General features: G+C 39.5%; 1 protein-coding gene across 1 annotated transcript; it reads left to right on the top strand.

Moving 5' to 3' along the window:
• The first annotated feature begins 5905 nt into the window (after positions 1-5905).
• Positions 5906-19093, top strand: ubac2 (UBA domain containing 2). The gene is made up of 10 exons (XM_047350789.1): positions 5906-6101; positions 6369-6493; positions 9129-9248; positions 11508-11614; positions 11944-12067; positions 12198-12245; positions 12696-12804; positions 16981-17123; positions 17371-17517; positions 17610-19093. The coding sequence occupies exons 1-10, from the start codon at positions 6071-6073 to the stop codon at positions 17715-17717; spliced, it is 1062 nt and encodes a 353-aa protein (XP_047206745.1). The 5' UTR covers positions 5906-6070; the 3' UTR covers positions 17718-19093.
• Positions 19094-20232: the final 1139 nt, after the last annotated feature.

Raw genomic sequence — 20232 nt, 5'->3', positions numbered from 1 at the left:
TACTGCATCAGTGTAGCAGTGCATGGAGGAGACCCGCCTGTACCTCTGCTGAGGTGTTAGGGAAGCCCAGGTTGCTTTAATTGCTGTCTTCAGCTCATCTGCATTGTCGGGTCTGGTGTCTACATAGATTCTCTTTGTGGTTCAGGTCAGGCAAGTATGTTGGTCAATTCTGCACAGAGATACTATGACCATTAAACCAGGTATTGTTTTGGCAGTGTGGGCAGGAGCCAAGTCCTTCTGGAAAAGGATTTTTTTTTTTTAGCAGAGGGAAGTCTGAAGTGCTCTAAAATGGTAGATGACTGCTCTGACTTTGGTACATTCATTTCCAAATGCGATCCAAATTTTGCTTTCATCGGAAAATAACTTTGGACCACTGAGCAACAACATCCAGTCCTTTTTCCTCTTGGCCCAGGTGAGACACTTCTGACATGAGCTCAAAAATGTAACCGCACTGACCAGTGTCTTGGACATGTATGTAAGTGGTGAATCTTGAAGCCCAACTAGCTGCATTTCAATCCTTGCAACTCTCCCCCAATCTATTCAATGGGCTTTGTTCGATAACCCTCTCAGTGTTGCAATTGTTACTCTTTTCCATTCATGGTTCCAGCACCGCACGTTCTACCTTGCTCTACCTGGAAAAAAACCTGTTGTGTTTCCAGCCGTGTCGTGTGCTGTGCAAAATTAAATAAATGCTCACTGTTGCACACCATGTCCTCCTAAAACAGTGTGGTTGTGGAGTCCAGTCCACCCTTTCATACACATTTTGCAGGACAATGGCCATAAATGGCCTCCATGATTTCAAACCACCACCACAACTTTTAGTTTGACCCACTCGGGCCAATGTGGTCCATAATATAGCCTGAATTGAGCATGCCATTCACTTGTTTGTTACCTGCAGATTGGACAACTGCAACTCTCTGTACTATGACTTGGAACAGTCCTCTTTTCATCGCCTCCAGTTAGTACAAAACGCTGCAGCTCGTTTCCTGACTGGTACGAAAAGAAAAGAGCACATTACCCCAGTGCTGGCTTCCCTGGCCTTCCTGTCTCTAATAGGATCCAATTTAAAATGTTACTCTTTGTTTTTAAATCTTTACATGGTCTTGCCCGTCATATCTGAGCTTCTGTCTATTCTTGCTCCAAAAAGAACTATGAGGCCTACAACTTAATTAATGCTATTTATTCCCAGGTCTAAACTTATTTAGACACAGAGTCTTTGCTGTGGCAGGTCGTAGGCTCTGGAATAGCCTGCCTCTTAATATTAAATCTGCACAAACTCTGGAGCATTTGAATCACTTTTGAAAACTCATTTTTATGAACTGGCTTTTGGTACTATTTTGTTAATATTAGCAGCTGTTTTTTGAGTGATTTTTTCTTATTCTATTTTTATTTTCATGTTTTTCTTTTAACACTTAGCTAATTTGCTTGTAAGGCACTTTGTTGGAAATGTGCTATATAAATAAATTTGACCTTTGACCTTTAATATTTAGGTAGTCACTCTTGAGGTTTTTGAGCTTTTGCCGGTGTGCGGTAAAATCCGTGGCTTTTCACACTTTTTCATGCTGCTGACATACGGCTGACCAAACTCATTGCCAATCAGTCTGTTCACGTCACATTTTGGTCCTACTCAGCCCCAATGGGTACTGATGACGAAGGGACCAAGAAAGCCATTACCGGGCCAGATAAAACAGTAATGGAAACGGTCGCTGCGTGGAGTGGAGCCAGCCCAAGTAGAGCCCATGGAAAATTAGTTGCATGTGCTCCATTTCTTCTACACCTGTCCTTCCACTAAACTTTCCATTTATGTGTTTGAATACAGGACTATGAACTGCCAGCTTTTTAGCAATAACCTTGTGTGGCCAGATTATTGTGGAGGATGTCAGTGACTGTCAGCTTGACAACTGTTAAGTCACCAGTCTTCCCCATGATTATGAAGGCCATAACATTTCTATATTCAAAATCTTTTTTATTGGCTTGTGAAACATTCTCATTTTTTAAGAAACAAAGCTTGGAGATCTTTAATAAATGTAAGCCATAATATTCAAAATGAATGTTAAAACTTTGAAATATATCACTGTCTAATGAATCTCATTCGAGCTTCACTTTTTGAACTGAATTACAGAAATAAATGAACTTTTCATGATATTTCAATTTATTCAGATGCTGCTGGATCTAATACTACAAACAATATTCCTAAGATTAGATTGAGAGACAGATTTACATAAAAAATATGAGTCTGAAAACATGATCAACCGATGTGCAAAAACCTTTAGGATGTCAACATTTCTATATCCTAAAAAATACATCTCATCTTGTTCACAATCAATTTTTGTGCCAAGATATTTTTTGGTGTGATCTCTCAGGTTTTACTCTTGCTGCCTTGTTTAAATGTGCTTTGTGCCATTTCCTGGACACAGACTGATAAGCTGTGCAGCAGGACTAAAACAATAACTCTGCTGCAGGCAGTCGCTCCTGACTACACAGCGACTGATGGGTGAAAAGGAATGATTCACATAAACCAATGTGTGAATGAGTCATCAGCTTTTCAGATGACCACCTCAGAGGCTGTCTTGGCTTAAAAAGATTTGACTTCATTCAGCAGCGCTCTGCTCTTTCACCGTCCTCTTGTATCTCTGTCTGTCTCACACACACAAACACACTCACATGCATCCCTCACAATTCACCGAGCAGCTTTGTCCTGCTGAGAGATGTGTAATGGAAAAGATAAATGGAGGATAAAGCTAAGGTGACAGGGCTGAGTTCATGCGTGTTTGTGTATTTGGATGTGTGTTTGTGCGAGCCTGCATGTGTGCGCTGCACAACAGACCAGCAAACCATCTGCTCATCTCCCCTTAATGAACAAAGCAAACAGCAGGAGTCAAGGCTGTCTCCAAATCTGGAGTCTCTTTATTGGTAAGCACACACACACACATGCACACATCTCTGCATTGTTTAATCTGATTATCTTTGATTGAGAACAGGGGCAAAGCAACCTTTTTAAACCTCACTCCCACATCAGTGACAGAGAAGGTCTGAAACACAATTAGCAAGCTGTTACTGAGTTCTGCTTTGCAGTCACATCTGACCACATGCAGCCAAATAGACCTAATGGGTGAGAACTAACCAATGGGAACTAATTTAACTGCATCTGCAGGATGATGGGGAAACGCAACACTGTTAGACAGCTGTTCGCCATATCTTTTCAAACGTACTTGGACAAAACATAAGCACTGGATCAAATGGCTGCAGGAGCGAGCACAGCCTGGCATCAGGGAACACACTGATGTGAATAAAACCGGCAGCCAGTGAACTTAGACAAAGCAGACTCTCTGCAGAGGAAGTCTGGTGCTTGACAAGATATGACACTGTGCACATAAGGCCAGAGGACCATAAGAAAAAGTAATTAATCTGGACTTTTTGTAGCCATATCCTGCTCAAGACCCTAAGGACAATTAACACCTTTACCCCCTCTGTCAGACAGCGAATCACAGGACTTCAAGACGCAAAACATTTCCTGTGCTGCTGGCCAAACAAATATAAATACATCACAATACGCAAATGGCCGTCAACAACAGAGTGGCTAAGGATGAAACATGATTACACCTGCGCTTCAGGGCATTGAAATACCCTGATATGGGTTAAATGATAATAGCAGGGTGGCATCATGAGTAAAATGAGCACTCAACAGGAGAATGATCTGGATACATGATCTGCCCTGATAAAATGCTTATGAACCCTACACTAAATTCCAGCTAAGGAAAGGGAGTGGTTGTTAGATGAGGTTTTTTAGCCTGGGGATGAACTGGAAGACAAAATGTTGCATATGGAAAAGGGTTCTGCTATTACCTCTGTGTGAGCTAAACTTTACAAGATTTAACTGCTTTTTATATAAATCAAAAAGCAACAATTATTCTTACAGCTGCTAAGTAATATAACACACTGATCGTCAAGGATCCTTTATTGTTGTTATTTGTTTACAAGTAACGCAATTTTGTTCATTTCATTCTCGTCGTGACAGAAACACTATAAAACACAAGTTAAATACAGACAGAATTTAGCTGTTGTATTGTGCAACATAGCAGGGATAATATGCAACAGGAAGTAAGGGTGTATGAAAAGTGCAAGTCCCAGTCTGCATGACATTAAGTATGTATCTGCTAGCTTACACACACTATGATTGCTTTTCCTTCAACTAATTTCTAAACGCCATAATGCTGATATGATTTTTTAAGCTTCTCCAGATAGGTTAATTCAAAACATCTGAATTAAATGTTGACTCATCTGTGGATTTATGTTAAGTCAAAATCTCAAATACCTTAGTTTTGGAGACATATTTAATGATGTGATAAAAGTAAAGTGAAAGGGTTCGGTCATAATTACAATAGTTACATTTGGAGGAAAACGTGGGAAGCTTGCAAGCCTGAGAACAACGTCCCAACTGTGAAGTAAGTGGATGGCAGCAGCAGGAGGAATAGGTCCACTTCATAAAATAGATAGTATCATGAGAAAATTATGCAATGCAGAAATATTGAAGCAATGTCTTACATCAGCCAGGAAGTTAATGCTTAGGCACAAATGGGTCTTCTTAATTGACAAAAACTATCAGCATACCGTTAAATTTGTTACAAAGTGGACAACAAAGTAAATATGTTTGAGCCCTAATATCAGTCCCACAGAAAATATGTGGGTAGGGCTGAAAAGGTGTGTGTGATCAAGTTGCCTACAAAACTGAAACACCTGTTCTGTCAGGAGGAATGGACCAAAATTCCAGCAAACTATTATGAGAAGTTTGTGGGAGGATATTCAAAATGTCTTCCCCAGGTCATACAGTTCAAGAAATTTTTTCCAAATGCTAAAGAAATGTACGTAAACGTCTAAATCTGAAGAATATTATGGCATTTAGCACATAATTTAAAATAATTTAGCAATCTTAACTGATCTATCAACATCTTACAGAACACTACTGATAACCTACCAAGACATGGCCTTACATGAAAACTGACTGGCCAACCGATTAGCAATAATTCAAAATGGAGCAGAGAGACCGATGGTTCTCTGGAGGAGCTGCAGAGATCCACCTCTCAGAAGCATTTGTCAACAGGACAACTATTAGTTGTGCTTTTCACAAATCTGTCCTTTATGGAAGAGTGGCAAGAAGACAGTCATTAAGGAAACAAAGCCACAAGAAATCAAGTTTACAGTTTGTTGCAAGCCATGTTGGAGACACAGTAACATATTGAAGAAGATGCTATAATGACAGCAGAATTTTACTTTTTGTCCCACATACAGAAGGCTTTGTGTGATGCAAAGCTAACATTGCACATCAACGTGAACACACCATCCCCACAATGAAACATAGTAGTAGCAAGATTGTGTTGTGAGGATGCTTATTTCAGCAGAGACGGAGAAGCTATGGGCTAAAATCCAAATAAAATACACCGCAGAATTATGTGATAAAATGTGAAAAGGTTTAGGGGGTATTTACAAGGCACTGTGGCCCTGTGATGGACTAATGATTTGTCCAGGACCTTTCCTAGACAAATCACGGTGTCTATGTCAAGTAGACACTGTGGCTGTGTCTACCTGAGTTAGTCAGAGCCACAACTCTAAACAGGCAGGTATTAGAAATTAGTAAATAAATTGATGAAGAAATAAAATATTTGATCTGCTTTTTATATATTAAATTTTGTATTTTCATAAATAAACCTGTAAATAAAGTTATTATTTACAGTTCAAATATATGGATTTAATTAGAGTTGATAGGTAATCATTATTCTACGTAAAGGGCCTAAAGTATACGGTGAAAAGGTCAAGTTGATAAAACAGAAGAATCACAAACATGGTACAACAGCGTCCTCTACCGTTTAATTGCTTTAATTCAATCGAACTTTCCGAAGAATGCCTTTTTTCCTTTTACGGCTTCCGTAGCAGGTTCCATCCTCTTGTCTCCTTTTCCTTATAGTGACAACATGGATCCTCGCAACAACTTTATTGCGGTGATTAGGAGTTAATTTCGTTTTGTCTGGGAGTTAAAGGCTTTTCTCCGGGTGCCTCCCCCCCTCGGGACACCATGTTTACCACAACCGGCTCTCGGGGCCTGTGTAAGTGTCGCTCATACTGAGTTCTGTCATCGCCTCTAACAGTTTAAAGCTAGCTGCTGTTAGCATGCCGCTGTCATTCATTTACTCCAGGCTGTTATCTGTTGGTTACAGAGTTGTATTATTATTATTTTTTTTTTTATCAAACTTTATACGTCTTGCTTATCCAAACAGCCAGCCTGTTTAGTGAATGTGTTTTTGATTTTAATGTTTTGTTAAATTAATGGAGCGTTTGATCGTAAACTGTTGGATCTGTGTGTTTTTCCACAGACAAGGCTCCTCTGTGTAAAGGCCTCCTGTTGGTTCTCAATGGGCTGACTGTCATGCTGACCCTACTGCCACAGTACCAGGACATGTTCGTGTACAGCCTGCAGGCTGTTATATCGCAACACCAGGTGTGTCTGAGGTCCAGAGGACAGATATTCAGTTCACACCCAATAGTTGCAACTCTTTCTGTATCTTATCTGCTGTAAACAGCTGTGTGAACCTGTTTTACTCTTTGAGGGCTAATTAGATCACCAGGATTTACCTAGCTAGGCCTTCATTCACATTTTAAGTTGTTGCAAGTAGTTTTTTTAAATTCAATTTCAGTTTTACTCAGCAGTAGAATTAAGTGCTGGTTTTGTTTTGGATAAAAACCAGGTTGATCGTGTTTTAAAGTGGTTAAATGGAGTGAAACTGCGGTCTGTTTTCTTGAGGTTGTCCTGCCGCGAAAATCGCACTGTGGCCCATGCCATTATTGCTGTGGTAACTTAAAAAAAGAAGTGCATCACTGAACCAGTTTGGTCATTACCAGGGGTGAAAGTAGTTTTAAATTCTTGCCGGTACTCGGGGGCGGAGCTAGAGGTGGCTGGGGTGGCACTGGGTTCATACATGCATGCATATATATATATATATATATATATATATATATATACACACACATATATGTACATATAATGTGTGTGGGTGTGTTAATTGTTACTCTCATCTGTGGCCCCCTTGAGATCTCTCTCTCTCAGCAAAGTCCAAACTCAGAATAATTAAAACGTATCAATATTTTAGTTTAATGTAAGGTGTCTGTATAAGACAGAAATTATACTTGTCACTTGACAATGTAGAATATATATATATATATATGTATTTCAATTGTTAAAGAACTGCCATGTTTGAAACAATGATAAACCATTTTCTGATGCATAACTTTTCATCTTCAGTTTCCGTGTCTTCGTTTGAACAAATAAGTAATTGTTCTCTGCATTGTGGTCAAGTTTTGATTTCATTTAAATTAAAAATTTGACAGTTCGGTTGTTTTCGAGGTTTTTGTTTAAAAGTTTGTAGATGGTAAGTGATTTATTGTTCGTCCTGTCCTTATGCAAGCGGCGGTTTTTTATGTCTGTGCACCGCCTGTGTAAAATCTCCCAGTTCATTAAATCGGACGCATCGATCTCCCTGGCAACCGCTCTGTTTTGGAGGTAAGCGCGCATGCGCTCTCGTGTAGTGAATGTGAAATCTCTGGTCATAAGCGGTGTTTTCGAGCTGTACTGTGTTGCTGTAATTCAGCAAAATAACATGAAACACAACTAGTTTCTCTCCTTTTGCTTTTAACTGGAGTATTTAGCAGCGAGCAGACAGATATTAAACGTAGCGATGCTCGTTTTAAACGCTGGCCGTTCATTAAAGCCTCGATCTCCGAGGGGAGAGAAGCAAAGCAAGAACACTGAGGCTCCAGCTTAGCAGAACAGTTCAGAAACTATTTGGAATGAGGGGAAAATAACAATATTTATAAACTGATTAAGTCGTGTTTAAGACTACCTATTGGTAGCGGATCTGGTCTTCTTTCTGTGCTCGGGAATTATTGCAGCCGTAACTGGTTCTGGATGACAGCTTCATAGCAGACAGCTGTTCTTCTGTCTTCCAGGTGTTACTTCGATTCGCGTTCAGCGCTCGTAACCAGCGGGCCGTGCTTGCGCCGCAGGAGATCTACGGACACCGTGAAAGCTCAAACAACATGTTTCGGCCTGTATTAAACAGGGGAAACGGTATCTGATGGTCCTAATCCATCCATCCGTCCGTCTGTCCGTCCATTAAACACTGGGCATGCGCCTGTTTATGCCTGGGGAAACCGTATCTGACGGGGAAACGCGAATCGACGTAACAGGCTCACTTTCACCACTGGTCATTACACAAAATAAACTGAGCAATCACAGAAAGGGTGTGATCTCTTTAAGGTTTGGAAGGGTCCAGGCTGAGTAAAATGTGCTGGGAGAATCCAAAGGGCAGCCGGGATTCGGATGATTGAAGGAAACCCTAAATCCGCCTTTACCTTGTATCTGTCCCACAGTTAGTTGCAGTTTAAATGTTCAGCAAGGTGTCATTATTTTAATACATTTACTTTAACTTAGATTGACATGAATAAATCTACTCACATTTTTTTTCTCAGATTTTTTAAAATCTAGATGATAAAGCAGCATTATACACCGTTGGCCATATTTATTGGCACCTCTAGTAAAACTGTATGAAAAGCCTTAAAATAAATGTATTTTATTGCAGTAGCGTAATCTCACCTTGAGAGACGTAGAAAATTCAACCTTAAATTAGAGTACATCTGAAGAGTTCTTCTGGCCAATATGCCACGACAAAGACCACTAGTCACCCCTAGACACAGGCATGGTCTGGAGGAGGTAGTCCAAGGCGTTTGACCTGGAGAAAGTGCATGTCAGGATTGGAAAATTAGGAGTAGTATTCTCCAATAGATTATTGCATGAAAATGCCTGAGCTGGTTTTATTTTCTGTAGTAAGCGCAGGAAATGCACTGCAATGTTTTATGTGAAAATGCTTTTCGTTAGAGGTCAAGCTTTCAGCAATTATAAAAAAATAATAATAATTTGACCGCTAATGTTTGAAATTGAACATATTCAGCAACATTTGGGTTGTGGATGCTGCATTATTTGGAAGAAGCATTGTCACCACATGCTTTATTATCCTTTTGAATGCTGCGCTGTGTAAGCAGGTGCACGAATGCAACTCTTGCTTCCCTGTGTGCTGCAGGTTTGGAGGTTGTTGTGCGGCAGGCTGGTCTGTCTGGATGTAAAGGACTCCTTCTGCAGCAGTCTGCTGATTTACAACTTTCGAATCTTTGAGAGGAGGTTTGGCACCAGGAAGTTTGCTGTAAGTATTAAAACTAAGCCTGAATATTGCCCGTAGTTGCATCACTGGATCATCACCCTGTGAATGACCCAGTGATATACACTGGGTCATTCACAGAGTGTATATCACTGGATCATTCAAAATAGGTTTTGTATTTTAACTGTAAATAATAGCTTTATTTACAGGGTTAGTTACAAAAAATACAAGTAATATAACATTGTTTGTTGACATGAAAGATAATTTGGCATAAAGCTGGACACAGAAAAAGACATATTTATAAACACTAATCTTGAGATGCAAGTAAAATAAATGTCCTGTAATTCATGACTGATTGATTGACTTCAAAATAGGTTTTGTAGCACCATCCTTACCCACTGATCGATGTATGCATTGCTGTTAAAAAGTATTTGCCTCCCTTTCTTGTTTTTTCTTTTGTCGTTGTTAAATGTTTAAAAAAATGTTTTATATCCAGCAATGATGAGCAGAATAAATAGAAAATGCATTTTCTTTTTCAAATGATAGTTTTATTTATTTAGAGGACCAACCTGGTCCTATGTGAGAAGTGATTGTCCTAACAACTGCCACAGGGGATTTTTGATAACTTACAGTGAATCTTTTACGTCTCTGTGGAGGATTTTTGGCCCATTTGCTTTATCAGATTTTTTAAAATGTAAATCCAGACTTTGAGCTGGCAACTCCGAAACCTTTCTTTTATTTTTGTGGGCCATTGAGGGACGAGCTTGCTGGTATACTTCGGATCATTGTTGTATAACCCACATGTTCTCGGGCTTAAGGCCACACTCTGATGGCCAGACACAGTCTGTCAGGATTGTCTGGTATCGAGCAGAACTCATGGTTCCATCAAGATTCAGTATTCTTTATCTCCTCTTTCTGGGCTGCGAAAAGCTGCTACAACCACAACAATCATTCCACAACATAAAACGTCAAAGTGTCCAATAAATAGCACAATTAGCATAGAACAAAACAACACGACGATTCAAAAGACACTCGTCACAACATCAGCATCCAGTCATAACTTCACACAGATTCTACTGAGTCACAATCATTCTTCTTCAGTGCCTGTGTTGTCAAGCCATTTAGGTCCTGACGCAAAGTTGCCACAGAGCACTACTACCACCAACATGTTTAACTGTTGGTATGAGGTTGTATTTCTGAAATGATCTGTTGGGTTTACACCAGTTCTCATGACGCACCCTCCAAGAGGTTCCTGTTTTATTTTGTCAGTTCACAAATTATTATCCTAAAAGTCATGTTCCATTAAGATGTTGTTTGGCTAATGTGAGACAGGCCTCTGTGTTCAGCCTTTGGTCGGCTGTGGTTTTGAGCTTGGAACCTTCCCACTGTGGCGTGACTATGGGTCGGTGGGTAGTCGTCTTGCCATCTGAATGTTGTGGGTTCGATTCCAGCTCCCTCCTGTCACATGTTGATGTGCCCCTGGGCAAGGCACTTAACACCAAGTTGCCTGCCAGGGACAAGTGTGCGGTGTATGAATGTGTGTGACTGGGTGAATGTGACCATTGGAGAGATTTTTGCCCAGTCTCTTATTGTGGACTCATGAACACTCTGCATAGCTTTAGATGTTCTGGGTTCTTTTCTGACCTCCTGGGTGAGAGGTTAAACTGCTTTTGGTAGGCTGGGTACTCCTGGGAAATTTCACCACTGTGGACAAAGGCCCTGACTCTGGTTCACTGGAAAATCCTTTGACCTATTCCATACTGATCAATGCCAATGACTTGTTTCTTATCTGTTCTTGGATTTCTTTTGATCGGGGAGGATGTGTTGCTACTTGAGATCTTTTAGCCTACCTCATGTTGTCAGGCAGGCCCTATTTAGGGGGTTTCTTGACTCACCAGGTCTGGCAGTAATGTGTGGGGCAATCATATTCTCACACGTGGCCAGATTAAGTCATCATTTAAAAACCTTCTTTTCTATTTACTTAGATTATCTTTGTCCAATATTAAAATTTGTTTGATGATCTGAAACATTTAATTATAACAAGAAAAGCATAAGCATAACAAATCTGTTTTGGGGGAATTCACAGCACTGTACCTTTTTTGTTTATTTATTTTACTTTCTTTGATCAAAAGCTACTGAAAAAGCAGAACATTTTGTCCATAATCATAAAGGAAGCATGTATGATCACCATTCAGAATCTTCCTCATTTGGCTGACTGGTTCTTGCCTATTTATGGATACCTCTGTTTATTTTGTGCAGATAAGTAATTCTGATCAAGATATATGGTTTTGATTGTACTTCCAGTCATTCCTGCTGGGTACTTGGTTTCTCTCTGCACTGGTGGACTTCTTTCTGGTCCAGGTCTTCCAGTACCTATTTAAATATGAAGTGGAGGAACTGCCAGCAGGACTGTGAGTAGAGGGCTGATCTAGTACACATGTCTACATCCAAAAATCGCTTTGTTGTTACTTTTAGGATCTGTAAAGGTTTACAGATATATTTGCTAACAGATTTATATTTAGTTTTTTAAAGTATCTGATAAAACTGTTTACATTTTATTAAACATAGAGAAAAACAAAGGATTTTCCACCTAACAAATAGCTAATAAGTAATTCATTTCCATGAAAACACCAAATTTAGACACAAAAAATTAGCATTATTTTGTCGAATTGACATAATTGGTCCCAAAGGCTGAAGTCTCTCCTGAATCATCTTGACTCTTTGAACTTTTCATCCACAGGCTCGCTCCAGTCTTCTCTCTGTTTGTGCCTTTTTACCAGTCAATCCCCAGAATGCCAGTCACTCAGGTCCTGGTCCACATCCACATCACCAACAAGACTCTGGTTTACATAGTAGGCCTGCAGGTGAGCCCACACGCTGAATCAATTAACCTGTGAATAATTGGCTTGCCCTCTGGTTTAATTCTTGAAAAAAAAAAAAGTTTTCAGTCAGCCAAACCTTATTTTTTCTCTCTAAAAATATTCTGTGTTGCAGCTGTTGACTTCCAGCCCCTTCATGTGGCTTCTTGCACTCAGTGGACTGGTTAGTTACCCTCATTTCTGTCAATCAACGTCATTAAACTGAGAGAAAGAAATTATCATTCTGTAAGCTCAAATGTATATCTTGTGTTTAAGTATTAATGAGTCGCTTTCAGACAAAAGAAGCATTAAGGACTCAGAATTGGGCACATTCTTTACATATTTTAATCTCCAATAAACACTTTCCTTTTGCATCAGAAGGTTATTAAGCCAGATGATCTTCCATGATGCAACAGTTTTCAGTCTGTGTGCAACATTGCATTGCAAAACAGACATTTTCCAATTTTGCAACACAGGCTGTGCAACTGTCTGATTATTTGTTTTTTTAGATTTACACTTTTTGTTTCTATGCTCTTTTAGCCCAGGAATGCATTATGAAATTCCTGAGACTGTTTTATTTACAGGAATAGCTAAGGCTTGTAGTATTATAACAGTTAACATGCGTGTTTTCCAGATCTCGGGAGGATTGTACCACTCCAATGTACTGTGGTTACAGAAGATCCTCTTTGTCCCCGCCTGGGCGTCTGGTGTTGTGAAGTATATTCTGGAGCCTCTCTTCTCCAGTGAGTCCAGTCGCCAAGTTTTACTTTCATCATTCCTGTGTTAGTCATAGGAACAACATTACAGGGTCTGAGATCCAGTCACCTTTTTGGACCTCAGTTATTACCAGGGGTGAAAGTGAGCCGGTACGGTCCGGTACTGCCTATCACTAAAAGATTCTGCGCCGGTACGCAGTCCCGGGAAGAGGGAAGAACAGCTGTTTGCTATGAAGCCGTCATCCAGAACCAGTTACGGTTGCAATAATTCCCGATCACACAAAGAAGATCAGACCCGCTACCAATAGGTAGTCTAAAACACGACTTAATCAGTTTATAAATATTGTTATTTTCCTCTCATTACAAATAGTTTCTGAACTGTTCTGCTAAGCTGGAGCCTCAATGCTCTTGCTTTGCTTCTCTCCCCTCGGGACGGAAACTGAAGATTAAATTATGCATCAGAAAATGGTTTATCATTGTTTTATACATGGCAGTTCTTTAACAACTGAAATATATATATATATATATATATATATATATTCTACATTGTCAAGTGATTCTAATTTCTGCCTTATACAGACAGCCTATTTACATTTTAATTAGTTTGAGTTTGGACTTTGCTAGAGAGAGAGGTCTTGAGGGGGCCACAGATGAGAGTAACAATTAACACAAACACACACACACATTATATATATATATATATATATATATATATATATATATATATATATATATATATATATATATATATATATATATATATATATATATATATATATATATATATATATGCCCCCAGTGCCTCCCAGCCTCTGGCTCCCCCAACCTTTAGCTCTGCCCCTAAGTACCTGCAAGAATTTAAAACTACTTTCATCCCTGGTTATTACTAATGTAAAAACAGTTACCTTTGCAGAGTTCTTGTTTATAATGTTTTTGTTTTTTACAGCTGAAGATAATTTGTGTTCAGCTGTTTTATTGGTATTTGCTCATTGAATGCAATGTGTTGTAAGAATTATAATTATTGATTAATTAATATCTATCAAGAATTATAATTTAAAATCATAATTTGAAAGAAATTAATTTCTTAACCAAAAATCATCACTTATGAATAGAAATCAGAGATGTCCTTTGGTGTTGTGATTATGGCCTCAAAGCTCTTTAATAATTACAATTAGCTATTCATCATTAATAATTGATAAATGATCAACCAAACCCACAAAATGTCACTGTTTATTCACCCGCTTCACCGAAGGCGGGGGAACTTCGACCTTGTTTTGACTGACAAATCACTCTTGCACGAAATAAACACAAACGAAGATTTATTTAAGCTAAATAATTCTGATATACCATTATTCTGGTCCAAAAACCTTCACCTAACTAACAAGCACTATTCTACACAAAGGGGATAAAAATGACTACCTAACAATAATAATAAAATAAAAATATATGCGCATTTAGTGTCTATGAAGGTCAAACCAGCAGTTTTATGGACAAAGTGTGTAATTTGAGTTAAATGTAAAGAGAAGTCCTCCTGGTGCTGATGTCTTGATTGCAGCGATCAGCTGGTAAAACGGTGGGGCCACGCCCCTTTAGCCGTACAGCTGATTGTCCCAAATCTAGAACAAAGAGTCATAAAACTCTGAGGCGGGAACTCAGTGGAAACACTCCAGTAATGAAACTGGAACAAAGGAATGGTCAGGCGAGGCCCAGACCGCAGTTGCTTTGAATGAAAAAACTTTTAAAAGTCCAACTTCTAACTCCTGGCTGATTTGGGATCAGTCGGACAAAAACATGAATACGCACGATTCAGCAGCGCTTGCACAGCAAATCAAAACACAGCTCAGCATAAAACACTTCAATCAGTATTGCATGCAACAAGTTGATACCTTAGATTAACTACTGGTGATTCTAAATCACTATATGCCTTATCCTGCCCAGACTTCTAAATGTACCTATCCATTTTAATATAAAAAGAACGAAATTACTTTGACGTTGATTTCTTCTCTTCACCGGTTGGGTCAGGTCTGAAGAAAAACGAGGGAGGGGGGAACACGCGTCCGTGATCACCTCAAGAAAAAAAACGGTAAACTTCTCATCCGTCCAGGAGGGGAAAATATGAAGAACCGTTTAGTCGACTGAATCAACAAGGCGGAAACTCATCTCCTTGGAAATAAAACCTCTGTGGGTTTTCACCTGCACTGGGTGTCGGCGTGGTCTTTGATTGGTATATGAATCTTCTGACCTTCTTGTATCAGACAGATTTCCATCTTTCAAGCTCTTATGGGAATGGCCTTGTGGAGCAAAGGTTCGCCTGCGAGCTTTTGTCTCTCCAGATATGCGCCTCCGTTGTGTCGTCCCGTGAGACATGCGAGAAATGGCAACGAAACTTTTTTTTTCGGCGGATTTATAATCCCAGTAATGTTAGGGCTGCGATGTCTGTTGAGCTGCGCATGTCAAACTGTGCGACCAAAATGGATGACTCAAACATCCCCCCTAGGTTCGAATGGTGTGATTAATCGCAGTCTTTGAAGCTACTGGGTCCATCCATCATAGGAGCTGAAACTTAATGACCCATGATCCGTGAAGAAGCAAAAATAAAAAACAAAAACACTGTCCCTGTGTTCTTGGCAGGAATGGGAGTTCACAGTTCAGTTCGCTTCTCAAAGGCCTATGACTGGGCAGGACAAGGTTAGCCTGGGTTAGCCTTTTTCTGCATATTTATAATCCCAGTGATGTCAGAGCTGCAATGTCTCTTGAGTTGCACATGTCAAACTGTGCAACCAAAATGGATGACTCCAACAGTGTTAATCTCTGAATTATTCACTCCTAGTGTGCACATACTAGTTGTATTTTGTGTGGCCTGGCTAGTTAAATGTGAATATTGTGAATATATAGACATGATTATAATTATAAGGAGCTTCATCCTCCATCTTCATTGTTTTCTCCTTTTGTCATTTTCGGCCTCCTGGTTGCTGTTTAGGCACCACGTTGCAGGACTTCCAGTTGTAAGAATAAAGACCTCATTCACCATCCCTTCTCCAATGTGTAGAGATGGAGTATGAGACTTTTTAGGATTAAACCAGTGGTTCAAAGGTTAAATAGGAGTCAGCCCATGTTAGTCCAATTGCTGACAGTCAGGACTGAATGGATGGCTTTCTTGGTTAAACGAGCACCTGCCTCTGTCTGATCCTTGGAGAAGGGGATTATTTCCAGTAATTAAAAATACTTTTGAGAAGCTCAGAAATGAATTGTTGCAGATGCTCGTCTAGCTGGAAAAAGATATGAAACCATTTCTAAAGAGATTGCAACGGTTACTGAAGTGGTAACATTAGTACATCATGACCTTTTAATATTTTGGTTGTTTTACTATTAATTTATGCAGGTAAATGTCACAGTGACACAGGACTTAATTTTTAAGAGTGACCTGTTTCAAAACCAAAATAGAAGATAACAAGATTTTCAAACAGAAAACAACACTGTGCCTACAAAAGATTAACTGAAAATATTTAAAATGGGTTCCTAACACAGAGCCTTGTGGGACGCCTTTGCTGACATTCAATTAACATGAACGAAGACCACTAAGTGGAACATGCTGCTTACGTTCAAAAAGATAATTTATTTACCTCAGATGGCTCGGTCTGAAGGGCCTGCATCTAAGGACTCATGCAAGTCAGACAAGAGGTTACACAGAGTAATTTTAAGTGTTTTTAATCCAACATCTGGAAATAACTGAATTTCATGAGAATCCGAAGCAGGGCTGTTTAAAGATACACATTGTGAAACATGGTGGTAGTAATATTTTTTGGGCCTATTTTAATGCTTCTAAGATTAGTTGCTACACAATAGTTGATGGAGTGTTGCCTTCTTGACTACATCAGTGCAGTCCGAAGGTATTACTGCATTATTAGTTACATGATATATGGACAGCAAGTTTTTATTTCTCCCCGTTACAGTTAAATTAATATCATTTGTTTATTTAGGTTTTGTTTCTGTGATATTGTCATATTTAAGTGAACACAAAGATTATTTCCATTCATAAACAAAAAGTATGTGCAAGTTTACAAAGTTACTAGAAGTACTTGAGTAGTGTGCAAAAATATAAACAACAAAACAGTTGTGTGTTTCATTCTCACTGCTATTGTATATGCGTTTAACACGGTGCATGTGTTTTTATTAATGTGGTTCATATCTGCGGTTGTCAAGGTTCCCAGCCAAACGATGAGACTCCTCTGGGGATGGGGGCGACTCTGGACATCCAGAGGCAGCAGAGGATGGACCTGCTGGACCAGCAGCTGCTTCTGGCCCAGTACAACGAAGCCCGGAGGAACGCCAGACACCAGCCACAGGTAGGCTCACACACCATCAGGTCCACAGGTCCAGACACACAAGGCTTTCTCTTGTTTGTCATTGTAGTACTATTGTTACAAAACCCTTTAGTTGTTTCTGTTTTCATTAACCTGAATAGCTCTAGTACAGCACGTGCTTTAATAAAAAGGATTATAAAAGCATGTATTATTACAGATTTGTTAGTTATAGCATCTGTTTACACTTTATGCACTAAAAGGTATTTAATGTTTTCGTTTGTGTGTGTAGGCTGGGTTGTTGCAGTGGACCAGGCTGTTCCCCTCTCTGAGACACAGAGGACAGAACAGGCCTCCAGTGCAACCCCACCCTCAGGCTCAGACGCAGCAGTCCACACAGCCACCGCTGCTGGATAACTCTCATGTTGCAGAGGAACAGGTAGCGTACAAAAGCTTGATGTCTGATCGGTATCAAAATGATTGCAGTTTTTTTTTAGTGTGTTCTGCTCTGATTGCACATTTGGTCCACAGGTGGCACGGTTAGTGGAAATGGGTTTTTCCAGAACTGATGCCCTCGAGGCCCTCCGAGCTTCAAATAACGACATTAATATGGCAACTAACTTCCTCCTCCAGCACTGAGGTGAAAGATCTGGGGGCAAAACAAAAAAGATGAAGACAGAAAATGAAAGCAGTACAGCAAAATAAAAGGAAAACAGAATAAAACTGTTGCACAGAACCAAAGAGTGGGAATGCTGGAGAATTGGATAGAAGTCAAAAGAATATTTTAGAGATAAATTGCAGGCAGATCTTCAGCTCCCTGAAGCAGGGTGGAGCAAAGGTTACCTGAACCGAGACTGATTGTTGGTTCATAGAGAAGTGTGAAGCACAAGGTGAAAAATGTTTGCGATATTGCTCTCTTAAAGTCTTTATAGTGCAAAACTGAGGGCTGTAACACAAGGCAGATACATCTGAGCTCTAACTCCAATGAGTAGTCTGTCAACAAAATTACACATGAAAAAGATTTCAGCTTTCTATAAACGTGTCTAGAAAATACCATCCTTCAGTCCAGTACAGTGATTTCTCTCTTAAACTGGCACTGAGTATTACGGCTCACCTGAAGCAGACCTTTCACATGGACGCCATGTGTGCAACGCTGTTTTATTTATGTCACATCGTACCCCTTTCAAAATGGCTACTATCACAGTTAAAATTTAGATAGTAATTGGAAATTCTGAAAATACTACTATTTTAAAAACAGTGAATCAGAATCATGAGACTTTTGTCCTTCACCTTCATGCTGTAATTGCTAAACTGGCACCTCTGGCCGAAGTTTAAATGGATCTGAAGGATCTGGGCATTATGACCCATTTCACCCTGATATTACCCCACAGATCTTCGTTGGCAGGGGTTCATAGGTGTTGCAGAGCCAACCTTTTTCTGATTTAGAAGTTAGAAGCAGTTAGCCTGACTGACCGTTAATGAGCCACACTTCTTTGGAGCTGACTGGTTTGGCTCATTTAAACTCTGCTGTTGTGATGCTGGTTAGACAGGTTTTCTTGGGGTCTGTGAGGCGACCTCTTGTGTCCGTAACATCGTATTGAGTAGCGCACACACAAATGCAGAGGAGCCCGTTCAGCTTTAATTATTTTGTCTTAACGCGAGTTTTTCCTCTGGCACTCCGGTTTGAATCAGTCTTGCAGGTATTTATTATGCAATACCATGACAAGAAATTTATGGAAACTTTGCACTGCAAGTACTTGCTCTGTGTTTTTGAACATAGTTGCAAAACAAGTTATATTGCAGCCACTGTGTATTGATGTCAAAGAGATGCTAATTTTATATTTTGTGCGTAATGTTGATTATATATGACCACTGACCTGAATCATTGTTGTGTATGTAATTTTAAGAGCGATACTGTAATAAATGACAATGATGAGGTAGTAGTTGCATGGACAACGTTCTGTTGTACTGTAATGACTCAAAACTGATCTGTGAAATAAAAAAAAAGATAATGACTGAATTGTTTTCATTTTATCCTTTAGATCATTAACACAAAAATTATAGATTCACTGCCACCGTCTAAAAAAATTTGGGCCCGTATTCACAACATTTTAGAGTCCTCAGAGAGTTCATATCTTAGCCTAAACATTCCTTGACAATGGCTCCTAGTGATTCAATTTGCTGCTGAGAGCGACTCTGAGCGAGGAGACAACAGAGATTCCTATCTTAGGAGATGTGTGGTTGACCCCGTTGCTAGGTGTGACTTTGTCTTCTAGGAGCTGTGATTGGTTGCAAAAAAAAAATGCGCGCCTAGTAATCAATTGAGAGAAATTAACCAATGATAGAAATTTAGACTGGATTCAGAAATGTGTAAATCATGATAAAACTTAGCAAGATTAAATTAATTGCCACACAGCATCAAAATGTTTTAACGTAGCTTATTTTCATGCTCGTCATTTTGATTTGCTTATGTTTACTTGTCCTGCTGGTCATTTTCACACTGCATCTATTTCATATTGATTTTAAATTAATATTAAAATTCAGCATTTACTGTGATTGCCTTATTGTATAATGAGGTTTAGTTTGGTAAAATGACCAAAACAAAACAGAGAAAAGAAGGTGGAGAAAACCCAACTGAACAGAGGAGCAGAGCCTGCTGGTGGAGGAGGAGAGAGGAGTGTTGAAAGGTAGACTTGGTCCTGGGATCACGATGCGAACAAAGAGGCATTCCAGAGCAGATCAACGCGTCTTTCCCTCTGCTTTCAGTACCAGCCTGGAATGCGAGCAGCTCTGGTTCCTGTTGCATTCAGAAGCTAGAGAGGAGATGGGAGCACACCAGAGGACTTCTCCACAGACGAGGAGCGTTGTAGAGAACCATTTAGGCTTAGGCTACTGACATCATCTGACAGCAAATACTTATTCACCTCATTTACATCTTCCTTCTATGTATATAGTGTATAAATTATTGAACTGTTTAACGTTTTGTGTGTGTATATATACAGTGCCTTGCGAAAGTACTCGGGCCCCTTTGAACTTTTCAACTGTGGAAGCAAATCGTTACCATATTTCAAATGAAAAAGCATTTTCAGAAATGCTTTTTCATTTTAAGAATGTGGCTGCACTGTTTGACTCATAAATGAAATTAGTAATCAAT

This window comes from Girardinichthys multiradiatus, chromosome 22, assembly GCF_021462225.1.
Source record: "Girardinichthys multiradiatus isolate DD_20200921_A chromosome 22, DD_fGirMul_XY1, whole genome shotgun sequence".
In the NCBI taxonomy this organism is placed as follows: Eukaryota; Metazoa; Chordata; class Actinopteri; order Cyprinodontiformes; family Goodeidae; genus Girardinichthys; species Girardinichthys multiradiatus.
This window is presented reverse-complemented; position numbering and strand designations above follow the sequence as displayed.